This window comes from Frieseomelitta varia, unplaced genomic scaffold (assembly GCF_011392965.1).
Source record: "Frieseomelitta varia isolate USP_RPSP 00005682 unplaced genomic scaffold, Fvar_1.2 scaffold_586, whole genome shotgun sequence".
In the NCBI taxonomy this organism is placed as follows: domain Eukaryota; kingdom Metazoa; phylum Arthropoda; class Insecta; order Hymenoptera; family Apidae; genus Frieseomelitta; species Frieseomelitta varia.
In genome coordinates, this window is record NW_025110352.1 from 468,628 (window position 1) to 492,796 (window position 24,169).

The following is a 24,169-nucleotide window of genomic DNA, read 5'->3' on the forward strand; positions in this document are numbered from 1 at the left end:
AAGAGCTCGTGAAGAGATTTACTCACGCGTGTACAAGCAGAGTGTAGCAACCTTACGAATTCGAAGAAGCGAATTTTTCCAATTACAAAACAAACTTCGTGGGTAAGTCCCGAGACTTTCGAGCGAAGACGTAGCGCACAAGCGGAGGAAGAATCGGATTACGAATTCGAGGAACGAAACGAAATCACGCGATGCTTTATTTCAGGGATGTGAAGGATGTAAAAGCCACTGTCCTCGACTTTCACCTCCCCTGACACTTCCATCGAGCCGAGGATCAGCCAGTGAAAACAGGCAATAAACCTGGCGAGAGAGCTCAATAAAAATCGAGCGGATCGAAACAACGCCGTTCGTCGCGTGATCCGCGTGAAATTTATTTCTATTTGCCGTTGGAGGGTCGTGCCGCCGATAATCGTCCCCCATCGGCACGAAATCCCTCGATACGAGAATCGGCGTGGTCGCCACGGGAGCGATTTTCCTTCGTCGGGCAAGCGTCAGCGTCTCGGTGTTTTGCGGCCGCGCGCGAAACGAGGCAACACAGCGAGGGAAATACACGAGGGGCGGTGTGGACACGACCGAGAAGAGAAACGGATCGGAGTGATTATTGGACGCGGGGATCCACGAGCAAACTGAGACGGATCGATCGCATAAATCTCCCGGCACGACGTAATATAAAGCCGAAGGCGGTTGGGCCCGGACAAGCCTCCAACGACTGACATAAATACGACTTAGCGAGTCGCGATCTCCGCCGACTAATTGAGAATTATTCGGCCGCAATAGCCTCGCCGAGCGAGTCGCTTCCCCGCTAATTTCGCTGAATTATCGGAGGAAATCCTGCTACGGTGGAACGCGCGGAGATTACGCGCCCGCGCTCTGATGGAATTGCTCCGACATAGCCGGTGAATTACGTTCACCTTTGGAATTTGAAGAAGACCCAGCCAACCCCTTCAAGAACGAGACGAATCTCAACGAATTTCCTCGGAGATGTTCCAACGATGCGCTACGAAAATTGGAGCTACGAAGATTCGCGTAACACGATAGACATATATATGACATCGTATGTATATACGATTGAATTACGATTGATGGTTTTTGGAAACGAGCGTTGAATTTGAGAATCGTAAAGCGTAATTAGGTATACATTTCTTGGTCAAAGTATGGCAGAATTCGTCGCATTTGTGGTTCGTTGAAACGTTTAAGGAGAAAAATTTAAGGAGCCCGCGGTACAAAAGAAGGTCGAGGAAACTCTTAATTTTCAATGAAAAAGGCAGCGAGTTTCCGTACACGAGGAGGCATCACTCTTTCCACCGGTGGGCTAAAATGATATCATTAACATCACTTTACGTCCAATTTGACCGGCCGTGACGTTTTATTACAACTTCGTACCCGGTGGTTTGGCTAGCACGACAGCTACCTTGTAATACAAAATTGCACGAACCGCGACAGCGTCATAATTTCCAGAGCCGATCGAGGCCTTCTTGCGTGCATTAATAGACCCTGCTCCTGCACCCGCTCCTGCGTACGTATACATATGCGTGTACGTACAGTAGTGTCTCTGGTTGCCTCGATTAGAGTGGTCAGCACTCGCGCACACGAAATGAATCGAATTCGCCGTTATTTCCCAACAACCGTGCCATCTGTCCGCGGCAATTGTACCCGCTGCTACGATTTTACTTGCTTATTGCCGCCCTAAGATTTCCGCAGCATGTGTTCCTTTATCCCTTTTTACGAAGCTTCGTGAAAGAAAAATATATACCGAGCCAAGACTCAGAGAGAGGGAGAGAGAAAGTGGTGGGAGGAAGAGAATACCCTGCCATCGTATCGCCACGTGATCCACACGAGACAAGGGTTAAAAAGTTTTGACGAAATTTTTAGTCGACGACTAAAAATGCTTAGTCTAAGAAAGAACGAAATGAAATGGATATGGGAAATTTAAAATTTGAAATAGATACACTGTATACGCTTTGGAATTTACACCACTACTTATAAACTCTTACAAGTCTTGCAAACTGTCAATATTAATTGCGTTTATTACTTAGACACAAGTGCCAAGTAAAGATCAGATTTAATCATTCCCGCTTCCAAGCGTAATCTACTACGCAAGCATAAATATCAATTCAATTTTCACGCTCTGATTAATTCCTTTTCGTCATCCTACTCAACTGCAGTAAACTCTTTCCGTTAACTTATATATTTCTGACGTCCTATTTCTACAAAATTTTTCAGAATATCCGATACGATTTGTTTGGGATGTTTGTTTAATCAATCTTTATATCTTGCAGAGATGTTTAAACAGAAAAATCGCCATCGCATCGTTTTGAATCGACGATAAACATACGCGAGTCAAGAAGGTTTCGGTTTTCTAAAAAAAATTATAGGCACCGATGCTGCCTTCGGTCGCAATTCCCAAACACATGAAAGAAAGAACGCGAGGAGTCGAAGAACGTGAGATAACACGCAAGAGGACTCCTGGTTTCGGTTAGACTGCAAGAATCAGCATGTGATGGTGCACGAGAGAAGTCGGGTACCTTCGAAAAGACAGCACACACTTGTTCGAAAACCGAATGGTCACTTAACGCAGCGGGGGTGCCTGCTTGTCGAGTAAAAAGTTCTGCCGGCATCCGGTCTCTCTCTCTCTCTCTTTCTCTCTCCTTCCTTCTTCCCGAATAGAGGGTGGGACGACTGGTGTTTTGTTTGTTCGGCAAACTGTCACAACAACTCGAAAAGAAAGACCCACCCTCCTTTTTATCTTTCCTTCGTCTCCTTTCCCTCTTTTTTTTCCCCCTCTTCTCGACCTCCTTTCCTTCTTACTTAACCTCGAGAACCCGGAAATTCGAGTGGCCCTTTAACGTGACTAATACGTGTCTCTTTAGTCGCATAGAAAATAAAACGCCTCCCGCTCGAGGACCGATTTCGGCATGGCCCGAAATTTCGTTTCGACTGGACTGAACGAAGTGAAAAGGAAGAATTATTAATTTAAGCCTAAGGTGTTACGCAACTGTTATCGGTGAAACGGGGCTAACGGGATTGCGAATAAATGGACTTGATCGGCGTTTAATTATAGAATCGTCCATAAGCGGCGTAAACATTTTCATCGCTTCGTCTGGCTTTATGTTAATCGCGGGACACGGTTAGTCTCGTTATTATTATGACTGATAATTTCAGCCGCGACTATGTTACACAGCGAGTGCGGCGTCGTCGGTTGCTTCGCTTAATTACCAGCCTGAACGTTTGTCGTTGTAACGAGCGGCCACGCGGACATGTGCCAATCAGAAACGTGCAAACGGTAAACAGACACGCTGAAAAAAGGGGAGCTAGGCTAACTGACGTGTAATTAATAACCGAAAGATCGTTGCAATCGTTAAATAGATTGACAAATCGTATTAACAAACTTGCAAATTTAAGAGGTAAACGATTATTTCGTTGTCCTGCGTCTTATTGTTATAAAACAGCATAACAGAGTTACTTCTCTCAAATGAATCGTATTTAAGTTTGGATCACTTGATCGGAATGAAGGATGATATAGAAAGTTTTGTAACTGTTACATGCAAGAAACTTTTCATCATAATATGCGCACTGTTATCAGTACGTTTATCACATCGTTATGACTCTGTTATCAATAACCACTATTATACACCATAAAATACTTTTTTACTTTTTACTGGTTCCAATTACTTTCTTCTAGCCTGAAGACTTCTATACTCTGTCGCTTCCTGTTTAATTTCGTGTTTAACCGATCAGAAAGAGGATTAAACAAATACTAGACTGTTCGCGATAAACCGAAGCAACGCGAGCGCTCGTCGAAAGAGAAAAAGGGAGAGAGTACAGAATCGCTTTCTCGTTCGAGCTCCCGCAAACCTGTTATACATCGCTGCGATCGTTGTCCCGCAACACGGTATATCTTTTGTTCACGCCGTTCGATACGGCAGCTCGCAGTTTAGAATCCTGCCGTAGTCGTTACGCTCGATTGTCCCACGAACTGGCGATCGACCAGCAAAAAAGCAAGGAAACGCCGAACAGCAAGGCGCGAGACGCGCGGCTGTTTACGATGCAAACAGAGGCCCGTGCGGTCGAGTTCTGCGGGCTGTCGCGCGTAGAAATCGTTAGACCGGTCGCCTCCTCGCGCTCAAGTCGAGCAGACGCGGATAAAAAGCCGCCTCGAGTGTTATATGCGTGTTCCGCGAACGAGGGAACACGCTTCCATCCAACGTTCGACGGGCGACGCGCGAGCGCGCGCGCGAGAAGACGAAAAAAAAAAAAAATCGAGCCGAGCGCTCCGGCCGAGCGGTAATTTGAGGTAAACACGAAAACGCGAAACGATCGCGCGAGCTCTGAAGCAGGTAGCCGATAAAAACACGCAAAGCGGACCGAGGATCGTTGCACACCGGACGGACAGATACAATTTGCCGATCGATTCCTCGTTTGCGAGTTAAACCAGCCGAATCGGCATCGGTTTAACGCGGCTTATTAATGAAAACGAACGCTTGGCCTGTGCCTCTGCTGTTGCCTTCCCTCCAAGGCCAGGGAGGATCTTTGCCAACAAAATACGACTAGGTTCTCCGGGAAATCTAATCGACTCTCGTATGATATCTCTCTCTCTCTCTCTCTCTCTCTCTCTCTCTATCCTTTTCTCTTTCTTTCTTCTTCTACTTTTATTTTAAAAAAGGTATGCGAGGAGAGGTAACGTTACAAGCAATATAACAGTCTCGGAGAGTGCGTGATGAACTCCGGAGTTGGAGGCCCGAAAAAGATGAAGACTCCGAGGGGAATTGCAAGGTACACGTACGTTACAGGGTGATCATACGAAGGCGACCGACAAGGTAATTTTTTTCGATATCGTAATTTTATGTAATTTATAAGAAATGGACCGATCCGAAAGGAACGCTTGTCGACACGTAATGAGATGTGCCAGGGTATACTTTGTACTAGGGATGATACGATCAGAAGACGTCCCCGGCCCAGCTTCCGGAATCACCCTGTACGGTAGCGTTCCCGATAATTGAACCGCAGTTTCGACGAGGCAGCTGCAACAACAATCTACTTGCTTCGAATAGTAGCCGCGACGAATATAAGATATCGTTCATATCCAAATTGTCTTTCTGTTAAAAATCATCAGCAAAAGTCGTGCGCCGGAGAAAAAATTCGATCGAAATTGAACTTCTGATAAGAAAGCACAATGAGCGGCTTGTACAAACGAAACGAAAACCAGTAAACAAAGTGGTCGAGAGCGTGACGAGAGCACACATCGTCGTGAATCTAACGATTGAATGTCGTCGTAAATCGATACCTGCCTCGATTCTCGTACCGGTCAGCTCACGGGGCTCACGCGGGGCGGATGAAGGAACGACAAACGACTATGGGTGGAGGAGAATATGATGGAGACGAGAAGATAGAGAGAGAAAAAGAGAGAAAAGATAAGAATGCCGCGTAAGTATAGAGAGCATAATAATCAGAAGTAAATTGCGGATACGTGAGGCTACCGTGTTGTAGGGGGCCTCGGGCTTCGCTGTCCGCGTTTCTCCGTGTTCCTTCAGCTCTTCTCTCTCTCATTCGGTGTTCGATGTGTTCGATCTTATACACGCACCAATTGCTCACCTATATACACGCTTCAGCAAAAATACGTACGAACGTAGTTACGGTACGTATAAATTTCTATAGCGTATCGCGCGGGATGTGCTGGTACGCGTCGAACGATACGGCGTGGAACGTAGCAGGACACGAGAGGGTACGTATGATCGGGAATACCTAACCTGGCGGTAATCTAATTTGAATCCCGAGGCCCAGGGGTTGGCCAGTAATGGAACACGTATCGAATAATATTACGAGCGATTCGATTCGATATCATTTGTAATTCTGGTCCCGAGACCGCAAGCGAGCTTCGCTCTCCAAGAAGGCAACCTCTGGCTGGCCTCTGCTCCACTACTGCGCCTCTTCTCTCTCTCTTTCTCGTTCGGCTCGGTCCGATTGGCTCTCGTGTGAACAACGGAATACGTATTTTATGCGTATTCCGGGTGGCACGGGGTAAAGAAGAGAACGAATCGCGCCGCGTTCTCCCGCGGCAAAAACCTTTCACGGACCATCTCGCGCCAACGCTCCGACAACCCCCAGCAGACTACCCGGGAGCCTGTCGGATAATGGAAATAATCGAATTTCATCGGGCACCCGGCACGGAACGTGAGAAATCGGCAAGACGCATTGCTGCAAGCTGAAGAAATGGCTGTGATTGGCTCTAGTTCATTGGGTCAACAGACGCAGAAAAATAAGAGATACACACGTTGGCCAAACACAATCACGTCTACCGTTAAAAATTGTATAGTTAATACAATTGCAGAATAAAGTGAGAATTAACCAGAGAACTTGCCTTTCCTAACGTACCGATTGTCATCTTTTTAGCATCCAGCTATACGTATTATACTGGCAGCAGTTACAAGTCTCTACTTTACGTGTGTGTTACGCGTGTATTTTAGTACACGTTCGAAAGCAGTACATATCGTGAAATCAAAAATATACCGTGTAAAAAATGAAGTTTGTTGGTTGCTCTGAATACGCGAGTACGTATCGAACATCCATTCCTCGTTTTTCCTCCACGATGAAAAAATTTGTCGAGAACGACGACCGTTCGACGAGTTTTGGGTTAATTTTGTCTGGTTTTCAATACGCGTGCGGCCAATCACGGAACGGCTCGTAACGGCCCGTGTAGCTGTTGCCTCTTTGCCTAATGTTAGCCCTTTTAAAGAACGTATCATAAATTGCGTAAAGCGAAGGCGCACCGGGGCTTTTATACCACGCAGCCCGAGGCGAACAGCCATTCCCCTTCTTCTTCGCCGCCTTTCTCTCGCTCCTCCGCCGCGATCCGAAGACGCCCTTGCCGCTAAAAAGTGGCATTTCCAACGAAATATAAAATTGATAAAACCCACACGATCGCCGCCGGGGCCATAAATCGCCTGCGAGAATTTCTCCGCCAGAAAGTGACTCCTTCGTTATCGAACGTTGATCGTCGAGTTGCGAGATTTCTAGATAAATTAACGTTCTCACGAGAATCAATCACGTACCACGATTGATGCACGTTTCACACGTGGTGTCGATATCACCCGATATCGTGCCGATAATACTACCGATCGAAACAGAGTGTTCAAGATAATTGCAGATTCTCTTCTACTTTGCGAGATAAACTCTTAACTTTCAGAGGTTACAATTATCAAATAATATCAAACTGCAATTGTAAAATGATTGTACAACGAATAAAAAATATTCGTTTTCAAGCAGAATCACAGTTGGCTCACAGGTCAGCAATAGCAATTCGTAATAGATTATTTTGCAATTTGCATCTGCAGTGATGAAATAAATCTTGAAGAATGGTTTCCAATGGCCCAATGGTGCCAGTGTCGAGAGTTAAGCTTCAAAGAGTCCCACACGGTTCTCTGTACGGATCATCGTCGCGGGTCGACTCGATCGCGGTGGTATCGTACACCACGAAGAAAAAAAAAAAAAAAAAAAGAAAAAAGATATTGAGGACGTCCCTTTGTCGAAATGTTTCGCATATTGGCCGCCGCCGTCGGAAGTGTTGGCTCGCGTTTTCTGTATCACGCTATATGCAAATGAGACATATGCTCTCGCCGCGCCACATAATAAATTACTTGTGTGGAGATCGCCGGTGTATAGGTGGGCCTAAAATTACGTACTGGTCCTGCCAGGGACACACACGGACGAACGAACGGCCGAGGCCAGACCCCGACCGAAACGTGTAACGAGCTATGGTGCCCGTGTGTGTGGTGCGCGCGCGCGCGCGATCGTCCACGTCTGGTCGTCTTACGGGATAATACGTGCCTCTTACGCGCCCCTCGAACGTAATGCCAAACTGTCCTTTCGTCGGGGAACGGGGTCCCTTTTATTTCTTCTTCGTATTCTCTTTCGTTTTCGCCCTCTCTGTCCTCTTTCTTGTCCCTTTTAAAGCCGACTGTGCACCGTGGCTCGAGAAATTTTTTTCATCCTACGCCGGCACCGTACGCGCGGAGTAATTGGACGAGGAGAGAACGGAAGTGCGGTATGAAAATGATGAACGATGTCTTGATGTCCGAACAATCCGGCTGTCTAAGAACGCGGTATCGTTTCCTTGTCATTATCGTGCCACCGACGTTACAAAGAATATTGAAATCTCCGAGGACAGCGATATGTTTGCTTTTCCTATCGCGATACACAGTACGAAATTGAACAAGACAGATGCATCTTATCTCGCGATCTGCATGATCTTCAGGTCGTAAGGTGGTTAGTTTCCCTTACTAGCATTCCCACGCTCCCACGTTTTCCTTCCCCGCAAAAGCGTTCCACGAGAATACAACCGTCCGAGAGGCCATCCGGTTCTCTCATTAAACACAGAGACAATAGTTTCGGAGGAACGTTTGGAAATCTGCTCTTGGGCCACCCTCGATGAACCAGCTCGTCGTTTACGTGGCCGAGCTTTTGTGGAAGGAAAAAAATCGTTCCCTTTTCTCGAGCAAACACGCCTGCTACGCGCCAACGTTTGGCGTGAGCCAACGGTGTTGTAAAACAATTTGCCAAGACTACGGTAAATAATGGACGATCACAAAGACGGTCGTCGAAAGGTACTTCAAAGAGGGCGCCATCTCTGATGAGAAAAAATGGCTAGGCCGGCAACAATTCTTCGTTCCGTAAATCTTTGATTTTACGATGATTATTATGAACCTTTGTGCCCCTTTCGGCACCGATTTTAATCCCACCAAAAGCGATGCCAGATTCAATTTGCGAACTCCCGGCCTGGGTTACGGAAAACTGGATTTTACGATGTTTCGTCGGCACCGTTTCGTCTAAAAGACCATGTCTCGGAAAATGGGCTCATGTTTGCGCAACCACGCTCCCAAAGCCTGGGGAGCCTTTTACTGCTGCAGGTAATTGGATTAAAGCAAGGTTACAAACAGCCGGAGACGGCCTGTTTGCATTGTCGATTTCGAAGGATATCATTGGTAAATCGAATTCTTTTTCAGAGTTAGTTCTGTGTCGTTGCACCGAAAATCCCTCTTCCGACTGACATTCTTACGTTTACTGCGTCTCCGATGCAGACTAGAACTCCAGTAAGATCTCGGAAACCTGGATAAGGCGAGACATTGGACGGAGAACACAACTTTTACAACTCGTTTTTTTTCCTCGGTGTTTGCACCCCTTTTAAACCTGTACCAACAAAAACGATCAGAAACGAATTCGTTCAGAGGAAAATCACTGGAATTTGTTCGACAAACAGACGACTGCAGGCTTATCCACGTCTTTCTAACGAACAAAATGTCTTGTTGACCGAGAAACGGAATAAACAACGATCGATCAACGGTTGCCACGTGTCCCATTAAGTTTGTCCCCCCGTGTACCATCAATCGTAGCCACGATTTATCCCAGTCTCGAGATTACGTGGAACAATTGTTCGAACTCTCGAACAATACAACCGTAAAAAAAAAAAAAAAAAAACCAAGCAACACGTAAGGAACAAATCACGATGAAAAATGTCATCGTCGTTCGATTACGGTGCATCTTGTAACAGGCGGCAAGAGCAGCTACTAATATTAGTAGCGTTCGCAGAAGCGTGCTTCTGGAAAGTAGCACTTGGTATGTGCTCCAAGATGCTCGTGTGCATCGCTTCTCTCGTCTCTAAATACTATAACGGAGCCTGTCTAACGAAGCGGCGCCTCAACCGGGGACCGGTCCCCGAGCTATTTAGCCGCTAATTGCTGGAATACTGAGATAAAAGAAGCAAACCGAGATCGTCCTATTGACATTGTTATAGCGTGTCGTATTCGCGTGTTGTTGTACTACTGTCGGTACAAATGGGTGACAAACGGACGAAAAACGTTGTACGATCGTGGCGTAATCAACCGTTCTTGGCAGTTCCAGGTCGAGCGTTACACGGTCGGAATAAAGAAAAGATCGCGAAACAATGGCAGGGTGATTAATATTTTTGACAATCGACCATAGAGAAGTAGAACGAATTCGTGGGTTCCAAGGTAAATGATTCAATCCACAGTGTCGTAGGAAACAATAACAAGCAGAGTGTTATCGGTGGTATTGGCGGAAGAAGCGAACATACGACGGACATCGACGTTCAGCGAGAACATCAATCAAAATCAAGAGCTACATTCATCGAGGATGCCACGGCGGGAGCACAAAAGCGAGCTTCCACGCCATCAATAAAGAAACGTCTATTAAGATTCTATTAAGAGTCGTTTGCTCGGCGGAGAATTTGCATGCATGAAGGAATCATGCCAAGCATTGTTTCACAGGGGTTACACCGCCAGGAGTGGTATCGTGACGATACGTATACACACCACGACTGAAATACGACACACGTAATCAGTTGCTCCATCATGCTTCCGTAATAATTCCTATTTTCACCGCGTGCGCGATACACGCGTCCAACGATCCTCACCTTCGAAATAAATTCTGCGGCTGTGGCGATATCGCGCCTGTTCTCGAGACGATAGCTCATACTCGTTGCGTGAAAATCGCCAGCTTGTTACGTGAAAACGTAAGCTCACCTTGACTGTGTTCGCCGGCGTCGAACGTTTTGCTGGTCATTTGGAACAACGCGTCCAGGGGACTCCCCTGTCCCGTTGTCCTTTTCCCGTGGTGACCGCTCTGGGAACCGTGCTGTTGCGACGTTTTCCTTTTAAACTGTTGCTGCTGCTGTTGCTGTTGCAACACCGGATGATGCAAGCCAGGGTGTATACCATGATGCAAACTGTGATGATGATGATGGCCTAGCGGGTCAGGACTTCCGGAATCGGAGACGGAGCTTCTTCCAGACGAGGACGAGCTGCTGAGAGGCGGCTCGCTGATGGAGCCGGCCGACATAGACGCCAGAGACATACCCATCAATGAGAGATCCCTCGGCGTCGTGGAATGATTGTGATGATGATGATGGTGATGATGATGCAAGTGGTGTGGATGATGGGACTGCTGTTGCTGAAGATGATGGCGATGATGATGATTGAGATTCGACTCGACCGTGTCCCACGGGCGTACGATTTTCGCCTTGGGTCGATGCGACAGAATGTCCAGAATACTGAAAGACTTCACCCCTCGTTCGTTCGTGTCCCGATCCCTGTCGTCCTCCTCGTCCGAGTGCTGCATCTGCACCATCTTCAGACGTTTCAACGGCTTGAAGTAATCGTCCGCGGCACCGGCCGCCGTGGCACCGTTACTGCTAGTCCTACTGTTTACTTCCTCGTCATCTTCTTCGTCCTCCTCCTCGTCCCTTAACGTGGTCACGGAATCACCACCGCTGCTCTCGCGGGTGCGTAACCCTCTTCCGTTCGACATCCTGTAGTCGCCACTGCGGGAGTAACTGTCCTCGTCTTCGATCGAGACCGAATCTCTCGGGTAGCTTCTCCGCGGGCTCAATCTGTCCACGTATTCTTCCCTCGACTGCGACAGCCTCTCGTCCTCCTCCGCAACACTCGGTGCAACGACGACAAGGGGCAAAGGGCTCGGGCAGCCTACCGAGATTTCGTCCTCGTCGTCCTGAACGTCGCCTCGACCGGGAGAGCCACGGCAAGGCGTCCGTCGGTGAGCCGGCGATCCTAGGCAGCCTGGCGTTGTCGCACTGGAAGACACCGTCGTCGACGGCGACATCGTGTACGATTCTGTCATTTCCGTGGTGCACATTCCTGATAGATAATTGCCGAATCCTCCTGACCAGGTGGAATTCTCGAAACCCTGCTGACGATCAGACGAGATACGATCGATTTAGACGACAGTCAACAGTTCACGCGCAGCACCCGCACGTGAAACGACAACAACATTCACTGAAATTCTGTCCGTCACTTGCCCGCATTTTTTCGCACTAGAGTCACCTTACTCAGACTGGCTGGTCCTCTCGAATCCAACCAGTCATCATACCGTGGTTTTCCTGCACAGCCAATTTTTCGACGCAATTTCTGCTCTCAACGATGCATCGTCATTGTAACCCCTGCCGATCGTCCCCAGTCATCGTTCCAACGGTTTGTCTTACATCACGAAAACATTCTACGACTCTCGCCGTACCATCACGAGACGAATCTCCTTTCCAATCGATTCTCACACGGTTATCGAGACAAGTCACAAAACGGGGTCAGCTCGACAGTATGTACGAACGTCCGTGCAATTTCTTTCGTCTGAGAGACTCAAGAACCACTGTCCTCACCGTCGATCATCGTAGTAGCTTCCTATTTTCGTCGATCGATCATCCAAACTCTGTCAAGTATCGTTTGCTCCGAAACGAAAGAGGCGCGCGAGACGTCGTTGGCTATCACCAGAAACGGAATTTCACACGCACATTGGCTGTCAAACGTCTCGATCACGGCACACTGTCACGGCCTCGTAGCACACAACTGTCGGAGGAATCCGATGATCCGGTAGTCAGACACGAGCATGTCGAACGTCGGGGTTCCGTAGACGCGGACGAAACGTCAATACGTAGATGGTAAACGAGCTACGGGATTTCGTGGCTTGCTATCAGACCAGGTCAAGCCAGTGACTCGAAATGGTACGGGGACGGGGATCTCGGGCCGGAGTTCCTGCAGGGGCAGGCACTTCACTCTCGACCGCCTCGAACACGAACCGTAGGAGGGAGCACGATCGTTCGAATCCCCTACTACGTCTGGTCGGTCTGTGCACCACCTCTACTGATGGGACGTACCTACTTGGTTGTACATGGGCGGCCTCAGGGTTAGACCTGCCTATCCAAACCCCCGGTCAGACCAGACCGTAGCCCCTTAGACACGGCAAAATGACGCTGCCTCGATGGAATTTTTACGAGACGTACTTAACGTCCTGTGGCGCTGCTCCACCGACTTTAACGTACCCGGCCCTTTCGTCCTTCCTTCCTTCCTTCCTTCTTTCTTTTCTTCTCTCGTTCCTACGTTCTTACTCCGGCTTGCTCTTCCTCTTTCAGCTACGCGTACCTCCTCCTCCTTTTCTTCCTTTCTTTCTGCCTCTCCTTCCCTTCGTTCTTCTTCACGTTGCCTCTCTCTCTCTCTCTCTCTCTCTCTCTCTCTCTCTCTCTCTCTCTCTCTCTCTCTCTTCCTCGTCGTTCGTCCAAGCCTGGCTTCGAACGTGGGATGGGACCCTCCACGACGAAAAGCTCACCTAACGAGGCCCACCGTGATTTCATCCCACCCGGACTGCCGATTTCTAACGTTCCGCTCGACCGCCACTCGCGAACGAGTCCATACTAAAAAGTGGAATTTCCAAACTCGCGCTCTTCGACTCTTCTGGGCCTCCCCCCCCCCCCCCCCCCGATGTTTAATTTATACGTTGTTTCGTTCGAACTTGGTCTGATCTTCCTCCAACGTTGTCGACTCGTTCATCGTTCAATGTGAATGAATACTTGTGTAGATGCCACGATGCGAAATTATTTTCGAGTTCAACGCAAAGTATTTGTCACAGTCCATCGTAACAGCGTCGCAATCGCGTTTCACTTGGTCCAAAATCTACGTACGGTTTCTCCCTGGTATAAAAACGGGAGCAAGAAATCGGTATCGATATCGGTCGAGGAAGAGATTCGTTTCTACGAAGGCCAATCTTGACGATCCTAGCTCGTATTTGATTTTTCTGTGGACGCTTGCTCCTCCGTGTCTGTCCAGATCGAGATAAGCGGAAGTCACCTGTGCGGTGCTCGATGGCGAACATGTTTCCGGAATCGTTGGGAACAATTGTCGGACGAGATGGTGGAGAGGAGAGGAATCGCGGACTGAATAACGTCGTTTTTAGCCGCGTTCGTCCGGAACGGTTCTAGAAAGGTATCTTGCGACTATTACATACAGACTATTACCCGCGATCGGTGCTGAGAATCGCCATGTAATTGTAGCAATCTGGTCGACAACTAGCAGCCGACACGACACGAAACTGTTCCATCAAGCTTCTTGCCAGACAAGATCGAAGTTTACCCCTTACTAGCTTCATCAGTTCACCAGAGAGACCTTTTGGTCTTTTTTTTTTCTATAATCCTCCCTTTTCTTCTCGTTGTCTCTCTCTCAGAAATAGTTGCACGATTTTGAAATTTTACAGAGGAAACGACAGCTTTTTCGAGCAGTATCCGAGCGTAACATTACACTCGTGGACACTGTCCGCGTTACTTTTGTACAAGGTACAGACCAATACTCATTCTTGCATCTTTGTCTCGCAAATTGCCCGTGGGCAACGAATTCTCAGGCATTCGCAAATGCCTTGTGAACAAACATACGTTTCAAAGTTCGCTAGACATCTCGTGACGACTCTTAGAAAAAAACATATGGAAACCATGCAAAATCCACCTCATTGCAAAACGCAGCTTTCCAAGATGAATTTTGAAATGCGATTCCCACAATAAAATAAAAACTGGTGCTCCGTGTTTGCTTGTTCGTTCGACTGCGTGAGAATCGCGCGCGTTTCGATTACAGCGAACGAGAGGAAAGCGTGACAACGGTTGAAGAATCATCGAAGATTCACGCGTTACTGAGACTCGAGGCTTTTTCAGAGGCTCCGGATTTAGCAAAGGCCAAGAAAGACGAGAAAGAAGTAAGAGGCAATGAGAGAAGAGAGATCGTGCAGTTGGAGCCGAGCAAAGGCAAACCGAACCAGCGGTCCCGTCCGTCCGGCCCTTTTTCTTCTCCTCTCTCGGGCCTTCCCGTCGGCTTTTCTATCCCGATACAAAGAGGCGCGAGCGAGCCTAATTATTATGATAGCTCGCCACTGGATTCTGTCGGTCCCTTTGATCTACCGCCGTTTAGCATGATCCCCCGATATTTAGGTAGGGCCCATTGTGTCCTGTCGGTGGAAGGGGATACACACACCTCGTGCAGCGGATCGTTATGGTGGGGTTTTGGTCAGAGAGGACCACGAACTCCGGAGCGATCTCTTCTCTCTCTCTCTCTCTCTCTCTCTCTCTCTCTCTCTCTCTCTCTTCGGGATCCGGAACGCGATAAACTATTCATCAATGAGCGGTTTTTTCACAGAAATTTACACTTTCATCTGGGCTTGCTCCTCTCCTTCGATCGTGGACCACACGTGTGCGGCACACAGAGAATCTTGCAAGTTCGAAGACGAATCGATTTTCTGATAATTTCTCTCTGACGACCTAGGCCTGTCGCAAGACCGAATGAAAAATTGATCGACGCGCGATACGTATGGATAATCCGATGACGAAATAAAGAGACAACGATCCGGCTGGATAATTTGCAACATGTAACGGAAGGACTCGTGTAGAAACTTCTTGGTTCGACGCAGCGTCGTATACCAGCGACGAGTATACCTAATGAAAGGTTATTTATGCGCTAACAGTCCGCCGGCCGGGCGGCAATCGCGTTGGACACGCGTAGACTGTGCACGTCGAATTCGTTAGTCGAATAAATAAGCAGCCACGGGACGAGAGTTTCGCAAGAGTTTCGCGAGAGTTTCACGGTTCTAGCGGCTTTGACTCTTCTATGCAATGGATTTGTTACGGGAACATTTACGGCAACAGGAGTCGAGGAGTGGAGAACGATATTACAAAGATCTGTTGAGAATGAATTTTCTTTTTTCACGGCGAAATGACTGGCTGTCAAACACTGTCAAATTTCTGACATTTCTTTTTCCCTGTCGAACAGTCGAAATCTGCGTCTGATTAACGCCTCGTGTGACTTAATAAGTCGTTAAGCACGCGAAACGAGGCGGGTTCGCAACTGCCGACAAAATTACCATTACTACCAGCAGAGAAGTCCAGTAGGTGCGTCGTAAAGCGCACGCACCGGCTTCCCGGGGCAATGAAAAAATGACTCTACATCGAGACTCTACGTTTAACGAAATGCCGCACACCGTGCTGCCACTCGTACAGAGTAAAGCGACGTGACGAGCACTAATAACTATCCGGTACGCCGTCATTCTTATCGAGCCGTTCCATCAAAACTGAGGTTCTCTCTTTCAGCTGATATAATGGACACCTATACTTAACCGTAATTGCCGCGTGCATCTCGTAATAACGAACCGGTGAACAACTCGCGCGGACCACGGCGGAGGAGCGCTTGTTTGCTTGGCCTTCCCTCAAGGCCTTGCCTCCGCTTCAAATCAAACAGAATTTAAAAGAACCTTTCGTCGTACGTTCCATCCTTCGCCATTTGAATAAACGCAAAGTCCTTTTTTTCGCGGCGAATTTCCTAAAAATCACATTTCCGGAGATTCAATGTTTCCAGGAAACATTGAAGTAAGTTTCATATCTTCCAACTGGTACGTAAGACAGTAAGTAAGCGCTTAATTGAAAGAGCAACGTGTCTCGTAGCAAGTGAAACGAACGACGCAAAAGACTCTACCCGTGAATGACATTAGTTAAAATGGTCGTTCGGTGTTCGGACGGCGAGGTTTGGTCTTAATCAAAGGCATCGAACGGCACGGCACGGCGCGGCGCGGCGCGGCGCGGCGTGACGACGCCCGCTAATAATGTGTATACGACGTCTTTGCTGCGCGCTATCGACCTGTTTCATCACGTTCTGTGTCCTCTTCGCGTTAGACGCGATACGTGTACTTAGCCGTAATTGACGAGAGCCAGGGACGAGTCACGCGAACCCGTTCTCCGACAGCAGTTTAACGTGGCTTTGGCGCATGTGCGATCTCCTCTCGTTACATCGCTCGCTCGCTCGCTCGCTCGTTCCCTTCGGATCGCCGCTGCCGCTGCTGCCACCACCGTCGTCGTCGTCGTCGTCGTCGTCGTCGTCGTCGTCGTCATCGTCGTTGTAAAGGGTAGGGAGCCTATCTATTTTCCCCTTCTACATGCCTCCAGCATATATTCACCGACAACAGAAACGTGCCGTTGAATTAACCCCACTCGCCTTCTTCGTACAGCCCTCAACACGCCCTCGTGCCTTTCGTCGTCTCTCTCCTGTTCAAGGTTATCCTGTCTGTTCCTGGTACCACCACCCTCCAGCGCTCCGTTCAACTCCGGACTGCTTCCGTTCCAGTCCACGCCTCTGCTCCGTTCTGATTGGCGAACGAGTTTCAACGCGCCGCGACGCTGATCCCCCGACACCGATTTATATCTCGCGGCTGTTCGCCGCTGCCGCCGTCACCGTTGCCACCATATCACCAACCCCTCTTTCCCAGCGAAATTTTTACGTGCAAGCCAACGGGGGTTGCGCCAAGTCTCGTCTCGTCTCGTCTCGTCTCGTCTCGTCTCTCGTCTCACCACCAACCATCAACCCCCTACACGCCTATTTTTCTCATCTACGCGCCAGACTCCTCTGCCTCCGAGGGCGAAATTACGTGACCGAGGCACGCTGATTTAACGAGCTTTTCTTCGAGATTGCTGATGAATCTGTCTCCGCGGACGGAACGCGCGTCGAAAGCGCGAACCGACCAAGACGAGGGGAACGGAAATGAAAGTCGGTGGAGAGAACGCCACGTCGACGGTTCATACGACGAAACCAAGCGTCGAGATCGAATCGCCGCGAGATTATTGTCGCGAATTTTAACACTCTCGCGCTGTCGTTCCCCCGAGAAACTCGGGTTTCAAGTTGGAGTACAGAGGGAGTCGGGTAAAGTCACTTTTCTGGCTAATCGAGGTAAATACCATCGTCAGGGTAGATGGTGCCTCGGTGGGTGAACAAAACTAGCCGATGGCCGCGACAAACCGATCGAACGACTGGCCATTGTTAAGATGTCGGTATTCCGAAGTATGTCTCATTACGCGACCTCCGTACGAGGGAAATGGTCACGACTGCGAGTCAAACGAGAAACAGTCGGAAAAGCTCTTCTATTTGAATCAGCCAACCTCAAAAGGGTTCGTTCTCGAATAGGAAATTGAACGATGTCGAATCAAAGTGGAGATAGAAATAATGTTTTGTTAATGATGGAATGAAATTTTAATAAACAGTTGTGATCGTTACTCGTCGATGAATAGGAATAAAATTCAGCTAAACATGCTCATATTCCGAGTCTGTAAAGAATCTCAAATTTTTTCTGATTACTCTTGAAGAAAAAAAAAAAAAAAAAAAAAAAAACTTTTCAGCTGATACGGATTCAATCAGCCATGTTTCGTTAATCATGGGCTCTATGAATGAAACTTTGCAGAAATCGGACGAGTTCCAGTTTCAAGTAAATTTTAACAAACAGCTGCGATCGTCACTTGTCGATAAAATTAGAGCAAAATTAATGAAACAACACCGTTCAGAGACTGAACAAGCTGATATCCCGAGTCTGCAAAGAATCTCAAATTTCTTCCGACTATTATTAGAAAAAAAAAAAAAAAAAAAAAGAAAGAAAAAAAAAAGTTCTCAACTGACAAGAATTCAATCAGCGACTTTTCCTTAATAGCTCGAAGCCATTCCGCTGACAATTCCAGGGATCGGAGTTTTCGCTTTGTCGATAGACTAATGACACCGTCGTCGGGGGCGTTTAAACCCAAGTTGCTGGTCTTCCGGTTCTACACGCTCCTTACACACCGGCGGAAAGGGAATTCGTGTTCTATCGTTCGGAAATGATTCGATATAGCTCCGGAGAACGTCTGGCCCACCCAGTGAAGCAGCTAGGGTGCTGACAAATCGAGTGTCGTCTCGGTCACTGTGAAAGCTCCGAAATTCTTTTCGCGCGACCTACGATCGATACCAACATCACCGACGTTCGAAGCGATTATACCGCGGCGAATGTAAACAAAAAACAAAATAACGTCTTTTCAAAGGACATTATCGAGGCAGATGATTTCGGTGATCGCAGGACCGTTCAATCGGACCGACCGAGCGACTTCCACATGCGATTTCCGCATTTGATCTCTATATAAATATAGAACTGTACAAATATACATACCCGTAAAACGGAGAGAAAACTAAGTCGAAATCTTATTGCAGATTTTTTTGAAAATGTTTCTCTATATAATATACTACACCAAGAAGCGTCCAATCGTGGCACATAGAGCAAGTTATTTAGAATAAGAGTAAGTATTATAGTAAGAATATTATTATTATTTATTAGAGTAAATTATTTTGTCTTTTTCTAATGTCATCCTTATATGTTTATTATTTATAAATTACTAGCATGTTTACTATTTATTTGTTTTGGGTAGAAAAGTTTGACCACCCCTGCCCCACACTATCCTCTCATTTTACCCGATCCTTTTGACTTTTATTTCCAGAATACATATTAAATGGTTAGCCAATGGATTAAAAAAGAATTTTAAAAAACAAACAGAAGAAAAGTGAAAACTTATTAGTTCGTACGAGTTCGTTAAAAAGCATTATTCTCTTGCCGTTAGTCGTAACTACGCGAGTATTACAGTTAGTTACAACTTAATAAAATTTTAGTATTGATACAGACTACTCAATCCACCTCGTAATTACCACAAAATACGCCTGGTTCAAACTTTGAAATGTCAAAGGAGTTCGAGCTGTCCCATTTGGAAAAGAATCGGGGCAATCAGTTTTCATTCTCCTCGTCCGACCGATTCCACGGTCGCTCGTTTCGCTATTATTAATTTCCCCACAAGATTTCCCACAGGTTTGGCAAAACCGTGACGAATCGCCGTCAGCCAGCGCGACGTGTAAATCCAAAAATCGACGACGAGCTCCGAAAAACTCGTTTCGTCTCGTTTCATTCAAGGGATCCGGTGACTGTTTCCTTCACGACTCCGGGGCTCTGTCTCGCTTCTCCTCCGTGCTCTATGGGAGTTAGACACGCTTGCCTACTTCGGGCAGTATCTATGGGTGGGCCCAACGATGGCGTTCGACGCCTACAGCCGCGCGGCTGTTTCATCAGAGAGAAACAGCGGCCAGGTAGGCCCGTGAACATCGGACACTGCTCGAGCTCTCCGCAGGCGTTTATTTGCAAGCGTGACTCTGGGTCCGATCGATTCGCGATACTCCGAAACGCTCGCCGCTCTCTTCCACTCGCTCCTACCGTACCACTCGTGAAACGCGCGCGCGCGCTCTTTTCCCGCTCTCGCCTCTTCAAACAACGACTTTTTGCACTTTTTGCATTTTCTCGACGAAAAATGCAAACAAAGTTGCTACGTTTCTTGCGATTCTTCTCTGTTCCAGAAGAGGTTCTGTTTTAGTGAAAATTCAGCGTAGATACTTGAGAGTTCGTAAAATAACGCCAAAACATCGTCAGACACGTGAAATCAAAAAGTTCGTCCACGTTTCAGAATTAATGCATGGAGAAGATTGTGTAGTATCCGTATAATCCTGAAGGGGTTTGTTTGAAGATTGCGGATATAAAGATATTCTTTTTGTACCAAATGATCGACAAGGAAGGATGAAAAGTAAGAGCGAAAAGATATCTGTGGAAAATTTTCACTGTAACGGGAATTTTGAACGACCGATATACAAGCTTCCAGAGGAAAGACCTGCTAGAAAAGAAAATAGAAGGAAGAAAAGACGATATTTGCTGAAACTCGAAGTAAAGGATATCCACTATCGAGCAGACAGCAAACGGTTGCCATATAGTCACGCCCATCGATACTAATATATCGCCGCGGCTGCTACCGACCGGACCTATTCTACTGAAACGACCGAAACAAGCTGTCTCGACAGAAGTGGAAGCGGTCCAATCTAGGATTCTCGACGGTTCTTTGCTGTTCTCTGTCCTCGAGACGGTCGCCCTAAGGCGACGCATTTAAATTATGAATTATACAAGAATCGGCGAAGAGTGTGCCAGTTTAGAAAGCGTGCCAGCCAAACGGCCAACGACGACTCGACATATCGGTTTCGAGTCGGCTATACGTACGAGTTTTAATCTCGTCCCTCCCATCGTTCCCCCCGGAGTGGCGGACGTTTCAATCTCGCCGAAAAGCGATCATCATTCGTCCATGCTGAAGAACAGTCGTTTCCTCGTCGGGCAAAAAACTTAAACGTCCACCATTTTCAAACCGTTTAAGTCCCCCACCATTCCCTTCTACGAACGCGTCGGATGAAGCTGTCGACGGGAGCACACCACCGTAACTAATACACGCATACGTACTCGCGATATATAAGTCATTTCTCGCAATTTGACGTGTCGTTCAAGCGGCTCGCCCCGAGGGAAGCTCCGGATACTCCATCATGCTGAGTTACATAAATCTCTTCATTGAATGACCCTAATAATTGGCAGAGGGATATCGATGGCGGGGCCTGCTCTTCCGGAATGGTATTGTCGGTCTAGTTTGAGGCAGGTTTCTGCCTAGAAAAGAAACACGCGTACCCTCTATTGTTGTGGTTTCTCTTTGTGCCGACTTGATCGAATCGCCTTCGTACACGTTGCACGAATTAAAAACCTTCTCCCTCTCGTGTATTTCCTTTCTACACGTTGATACATTAAAATCACGTATGACTGCAGGGCTGCAGATGTTTACGCATTTTTGGGGAATCTGAATTCACAGAGAATTTATTACATAATAATCGAAACGATATCCAAAGCACTTTAGAGTATTTTCTATATTTACGAAGATGACAAGGACTTCTAAATCCAGAGATCTTTTGAAAAAAGAGTGCGAAAGTGGAAATGATCAGAGATGCCTCCGCCTAGAAAAATCGTAGATGTGTCCGCGATAGAGTTCGGTCGTCAGGTAGCGGTCGATATTAACCGCAGTTCACTGTGCGCTCACTGCTCGGTTGCAATACGACGTCGTAAATTCCTTGTATATTTCCTGTTGCGGTTACCGCCGCGTTTTCAGCCGGGGCAGTTGCAGCCGAGGCAACATGGCGACGTGTGGAGTGATCCGGCTAATCGACGGGGATACGATTTTCAAAATTACCCTTTCAACAGAGAGAGCCTCGTAACGTTCGGCAATAAACGTCTCTTTTTTACTCGCTGCGCGTACCCGGCGTCGAACTGCCGCGTTTTTCTTTTTACTCGTCATCACCGAGAGCCGTAAGCGAACCGAAATCGAGTAACGTTCCAAGCCAGTCAGGTTGCTGGCAACGACGAAAAAGAGGATCCCACGTTAAAGGCACAAAACTCGAAACTGCAATTTCGAAAGAAAGTAGCGCGTGGCAACTGGCGACAACACGAGGCCTCCGAGTGTCGACGCGAGCGGCCTCATCCTTCTGACCTACGAGCCGCGGCAGAAGAGCCGCATTCAACTCGGTAATTGTAAGGCTCGGGGTGGTCAAACATTCGAAATGTCCCGGTTGTACAAAAGCCAGCGGCGCAGCCCTGCCAGTCAATTCCAACTCCATTTAGGCTCCATTTAGCTCGAATCAGTTTCACTAACCACTTTTCGAGAGGGAAGGAGGGGACGAAGGATCGTTTGCTTCCTTCTTTCCATACAGGCCATTCAATGAAAAGAAACGACATACAACGTTGTGGATTTTCGTCAACCATCGACGATCCTCGAGCGGTCTTTTGTACGGCGCATCCTCCGTGACGTTTCATCAATTTTCCGTTCCGGCTCGCGCCTCACACCGCCTCTTTCCCCGCTTGTTTGACACGACCCAACATCTCGTCGAGGTAGGGTCGTTCGTTCGTTCGTCGATCGGTGCTACGCGACCGAGCCCTCTTCTCTCTCCTCCACCGATCTTCGCCGAGAGTTCGTCAAGCCAACAACGACATCGACGCGGATTCGTCATGCTCAGGGAGCGTGATTCGTCCTCGCCAGCCACTGAATAGTCGTTGATGACTTGATATTTCGAACGTGAACCGGTGGAACCGACGACCGATTCTAGGCGCCCGTATTACCCGGGAGACACGTTTTGTTCGCGGCTCTTTTTTTAATCTAATCGAGGGACGAGGAAAGAAGAGAACGATGTTTTAATATAGATTAAAACGGCACGTTTCGATGAGTTGATTTCAATTTAGCCACGTCAGGGCCTGGAACACCGGCGTGACGCGATCAACTTCCGTTTCTTTTAGATCATGCGACAGATCCCTGTGAGAACCGATTTTCGAATAATAATATCTGCCAAGAAGCCACCGTGCCAAGTCACTTCTCTTCGAATTTCGCAAGTTTTGCTAAATTTCGAGTGTTTGAAATTGTTAACTTCTCTTATAAAAAAAAAAAAAAAAAAAAAAAAAAAAAAATTTTTTTTTCATTTCACACACACCGGTAGTTCACGTATCGAACTCGGTTTGAACTCGCGCGTCGATAAGGTAGGCTCGAAGTGTTGATCGATCGATCCGCACTGGCGCGCCGTACACGCACGCGTCACGACGATCGATCGAAACGACGGAGATCGGGCGTCGTGGCGCGTCCATCGGGCGCATTCACGTAAGTACACCGAGTTTCTACAAATGATTGAGAAATTAACATAAAAGATTGAGAAAAAGAGAAAAAAAGAAAAGATACAGTAGAGAAAAAGATGAGACCTCTCCGAGCGTGTTAGCGAAAAAAAAAAAAAAAAAAAAAAAAAAAAATAGTACGCGAGTGCACTCGAAAGAGGCTGTCCGATCATCATTTTTCCTCTTTTTTTTTCTATTTATTAATTACAAATCAACTCAAATTCTCGATATTTGATATTTATAAGCGAAGAAAGTAACGCTGTTTTAATATCCACGTACATAATTGAATGTCTACGTGTAGTGTTATGCTCGAAACAAAAAGCTCGAGACAGCTCTTTCGATGCAGTATACAAAGCAACTGACTTTAACACAGATATATAAGTTTAGGCAAAAGAAAAAAAAAAAAAAAACAAAAAAGAGAGAGATCTAAGGAAAGAAAGTAAATTATTTTTAAAAAGAGATATTTCTCTATCTTTAAAAGAAAAGAAAAAACAAGGTAAAGATCGTAACGTAACAATCATATTCGTAAATTAAAAAGAAATTAATAATAATAAGAAGTAATCATAATCACAGTAATAATAATGATGATAATAATAATAATAACAACAACAATAATAATAATAATAATATGAAATAAAAAAAAAAAATGTTCGCTTTGTGCCGATGGTAAAATTCGTAACCGCAACTTTCTGACTTGGCAAACCATTTTGCCCTCTCCCCTTTCTCTCTGATTGTTGGGTTACCATCTCCGTTGTAATGGAATGGATATGGCACGTGGATTGGTCACTATGGTCTCGACTGGGCGCTCGGATCGGGTGGTTCGATGATGACCGATGACGATGATGTATCCCCCTACTTCCTCCCCACCGACACACTCGTACGTGTTCGTCCGTGCTTACACACGTCCTCTGCCGCGTGTTACACGGGTCTCCGCTCTCGTGGTGGTGGTGGTGGATGACGGTGTGTGTGGCGATCGGTTGACGCGACGACGGCCCATGGG

The 24,169-nt window shown here is 47.2% G+C and overlaps 1 protein-coding gene across 1 annotated transcript in view; it reads right to left on the bottom strand.

The window, feature by feature from the left end:
- Positions 1-12,982, bottom strand: part of LOC122534314 (homeobox protein Hox-B1-like) — a 49,515-nt gene extending 36,533 nt beyond the window's left edge. Inside the window, exon 1 of the mRNA XM_043664830.1 lies at positions 10,536-12,982. Within this exon, the coding sequence (XP_043520765.1) occupies positions 10,536-11,664 (1,129 nt within the window). The 5' untranslated portion in view covers positions 11,665-12,982. The remainder of the gene's footprint in view (positions 1-10,535) is intronic.
- Positions 12,983-24,169: the final 11,187 nt, after the last annotated feature.